Source organism: Pinus tabuliformis, chromosome 8 (assembly GCF_031772625.1).
Source record: "Pinus tabuliformis cultivar Carrire ecotype Pingquan chromosome 8, CPIR1, whole genome shotgun sequence".
NCBI lineage: Eukaryota > Viridiplantae > Streptophyta > Pinopsida > Pinales > Pinaceae > Pinus > Pinus tabuliformis.
Window position 1 is genome coordinate 87,474,650 of NC_142294.1, and position 4,098 is coordinate 87,478,747.

The window sequence follows — 4,098 nt, forward strand, 5'->3', positions numbered from 1 at the left end:
TGTGTTGGGGGCCCTCAGAGCATAGTTGTAGGAATTACAGGCGTGACCCCTTCAGGTTGGTACCCTTTCGACCAACCTTGCAGTCAGATCCATGGCAGCAGAGTAGATGTTGCGCACGTGGATGACGAACACAATAGTGCTGCCACAAGCGACACTAGTGACATCAAATGAGGCCGACAGGCCTTCGGGTAGCACGTTGAAAGGACTCAGTGTTAATTTCGCTGCCCTCCTACACGAGACATTATATATGTTGTAGGATGGGATAACTGCAGAGTTGTGAGCTAGGGAAAGCTGCATGCTCCAAGTCCTCAGTGAAAAGAAGATAAATATGGAACAATTAAGCTTGCAAAGCGATGAATTGGTGTCGCAAAATCAACAGCTAGTGCAGGTGATTGAAGACGCTTGCTGAAGCATCCTGGAGTTGGCCATCCCGACAGATATACCAGCAGAGGCACGGATCCACAGGTTAGTAGCAGGGGTCCGCGAAGATAGGGAGGAAATGACAAAGGTTCAGCTGGAGCTGAATCTTCAGATCGTTGAGCTGCGGTTAAAGGCACAACCATCCACTCCCTCGGAAGTCAGAGAACAGTACGCTAGCGCTAGCACAGTGGGATTGGAGGAAATCGGAGGTGCATTGCGAGACTACACCAGCATGTTGGAAGAATCACTTGAGGTCCTCACAACTCTGCAGGAGGACCACAACATCCAGCGCTTAGACACAGAGGCGCGAGAACTCCAACAACAGTATGATAGTGTCCGAGGAACTGTGCAGACAGTGGTCCTCACCCAGAGGCTTGCACGAATGTAGCAAGCTAAAGCACTGAAGGAGCAGGTGGATGTGACACGACATAAGGAAGCAGTCCTAAAAGCACGTGTCCAGCCTTGGATCGATGAGGCCTTCACCATCACGGCAGACATCGAAGGTAAGCTCACACACATATAGGGGATGCACACATTGATGTAGAGAAGCACTCTCGACACAGAGGTCTCGGAACAATGTATGCAGCAGATCCAGCAAGTAGCAGCTTAGTGCGCTGCTGACCTCCATACAGTTCGAGAACAGCTGGAGGGACTCCGCGCAAAGATCACCGCACCAACAAAGTGACTTGAGGGCGAGTCATGATGTTTGTGTTGGGGGCCTCTTGGGCATGGAATCCCCCCAAGGCATGTTTTGGGGCTCAAAGCCCAAGTTTTGACCGAATTTTGTTGTAAAGCTCCGTGAATTACGGGCACGGGGTGCAAAAGTATAATAGAGTCACAGGGTTGTCCGCCCTAGTTTTGTAATGTAATGTCGGCTGGATAGACCTACCCATGGTCCACGGACCATGGGATTGTATAAATAGAGTGAGGCTCTAAGTGTAAAAGATAGAAAAAGATAGAGAAGAGTAAGAAGTCTAAGTGATTGAGTCACAATTGTAAAGTGTGTCTTTGGGTCGTAGAGTAGGAGAAGGCTCTACAGCTGAGTGCGCAGAGGCCTAGTAGTCCGCAGCTGAGTGCGTGGACCCCTGCAACTGAGTGCGCAGGGCGGAGTCGAGTCTGTAACCGAGGAATGAATTAATAAAGAGAAGTTTTATCATAATTCTGTGTATTTGTTCTTGGGTTAATGCATGTTTGATATGATTTGCAAATATATTGTTTATTTACTGCGTGCACCTGTATGAATGGTTTATATTGTTAAGTATACTTAAAGCACTCAAGTAGGAAGAGTTAATTAACTAACGTTGGAACACCATTGAAGTCTTAGGTAATAACGCAGAACGCGACGTTCAGCCCCTCGGTAGGGCTGCGCGAAGGCAATATATCAGGTTGTGGGGTACGGAAAAGTGCGTGTAGCAACTTGCGCACAGGGTCAAACTGCGAACTACTTGAACTCATCAAACATCTCCAGGGTGCGGAAACCTGGTTCTAGCACCCTCCCATACTACTTCGGGTGAGACCTCAGTCCGCGCTCCGCGTACTATTGCCGAAAGGGCCAATAGTGCCGGGATTTGTTTGGCTAACTTAACTCTGAACCTGGGTCAGGCCCCAATAAGCCAACAACATGACTCAACGACAAGACACCTCAAACCAACAAGACAACATGTCTCAATGTGATTATCTAAATGTTGAGAGAGACAAGTGCGACCCTTGAGATAGATCATTGAACAATGTTGACGACACTTGCGCGACATTGTTTACAACTTCGTGTGTGAGTGCGATAGATGTTTACATAGCAAACACAACTCATACACACAAAGACAAACCTTCAACATCACCAGAACAGGGTCACAAGCATGACATAACAATCAATGTGCTAAAGACCACAGTTGATCAAAGAAGTGAAAAGAAAGCAAGACATGTAAAAGAAATACCTAAATATGTGAAAGAATAAAAACTTAAAATTGAAACATATTCCTGGCTTTTAATTATTATTTAATAATTTATTTTTATATTTTAATGCTATTTTCACTACTGTTCACATGAGTTCGAATTATTTTTTCAAATCATTTTCCAAGGTGTCTTTTATTTTATCATATTATTTCAAAGTTAAAAAAAAATAAAATTTTTATATGAAAATTAAAGATGAATAATATTTACATATTATACCAAAATTTCTTATTATTTTCTTCTTTACTCCCCTATTGAAAAAATACCTCTTCACCGATGAATAATATAAATTTGATTGAAAAAATACCTCTTCACAAATGAATAATATAAATTTTGAATTGTATTTCTCTTTAATTTTATTAAATTATTTATAAAATGTCACATGCTAACGGTTCCAAAGTCCAACATCGTTAATAAATGTGCAAATCAACGTTTTTTTTAAGTAATACAGTTCTTTTAATGAATAAAATATTATCTAAATATTTCCTTTAAAAACTAATATTTAAACAAAATAGAATCAACACATAAATAAATATTTATATTTATTAAAAATAAAAACATATACTTCTCTAAAAATATCAAATGATTTTGTTGACATTAAAACATAATAATTTAAAATGTATAATAATACACACGATATTAACCAAGTAAAATATTTTAAAGTAAATAATATGGAAATGGCTTAAAAAAAACTGCCTATCACATATACATGTCTCCTCTAAATATGATGTTAAGAAATCTCTTGGAAAATTTGCAATCCTACTCGTCTCTTCCCTACGATGTCACTAAAAATTATTGCAAAAATCCCACCGTCCCATTTTATTAGTAAAACAATTTTTTCCAGCGTCGCATTTCTCTCGTAAAGGCCATTCAGCACGAGAAGAATCTTACAAAGTATTTTCACGATTCCCGAATAAAATTACAAAGTACTTATCATGTCTGAAGAATTCAGCGTGGAGGACAGTGTAGGATTTTCAGGCGTAGCCAAGGAATTGAAGGGTAACGGAGGATTGGGGACGTCCTCTCCATTTCCTTCTAACATTTGGACAACCCTCATCATACAAGGACGATCTCTGGACTGGTATTGAATGCACCACAATCCAACTTTTGTGAGTCTCCTCGCCTTCTCCTCATCTGCAGCTTCTATTTCTCCTCCTCTCAGTCTCATCCCCAACTCGCCACTCTCAATCAGCTTGAAAGCCCACTCAGGGAAGTATAATTGACCACTCTCAATCAGCTTGAAAGCCCACTCAGGGAAGTATAACTGACTGGACCGGCTTACCTGTACATCAATATTCTTTCTGCCCCCAACAATCTCAAGCAACAACATTCCAAAGCTATAGACATCTGATTTATCTGTAATAGGATCCATACCTCTCGACCACACCTCTGGGGCAACATATCCGGGTGTCCCTCTTGCTGTCGTCATCGAAATACGGTGTCTCCCTTCCCACAAAGTTTTGCGAGACCAAAATCAGCAATTTTAGGGGTGAAGTCGGCATCCAACAATATATTGTGAGGTTTGATGTCGAAGTGTATGATGCGTTTCTCGCAATCTTGGTGTAAATATGTAGTTCCAGTGTTTACTGGGGAGAACTTTGGTTTTTGGAGCATTAAGATGAAACATTGTTTCTCTCACAAGATTTGCGGGATTTCGTAGAGAATGGATATACAGAACCGGATGTTCAAACACTTGCCCATTGGACTCAAGACCAAAGAAACCAGCGAAAG

At 41.3% G+C, this 4,098-nt stretch overlaps 1 protein-coding gene across 1 annotated transcript; it reads right to left on the bottom strand.

Moving 5' to 3' along the window:
* Positions 1 to 3,286: 3,286 nt before the first annotated feature.
* On the bottom strand, positions 3,287 to 3,796 carry LOC149234269 (PR5-like receptor kinase). Its single transcript, XM_089368205.1, has one exon. The coding sequence runs from the start codon at positions 3,794 to 3,796 to the stop codon at positions 3,287 to 3,289; it is 510 nt and encodes a 169-aa protein (XP_089224331.1).
* Positions 3,797 to 4,098: the final 302 nt, after the last annotated feature.

Bases quoted from the DNA above. Each gene is read 5' to 3' on its own strand.
- LOC149234269 (XM_089368205.1), bottom strand. From the start codon at position 3,796: ATGACGACAGCAAGAGGGACACCCGGATATGTTGCCCCAGAGGTGTGG.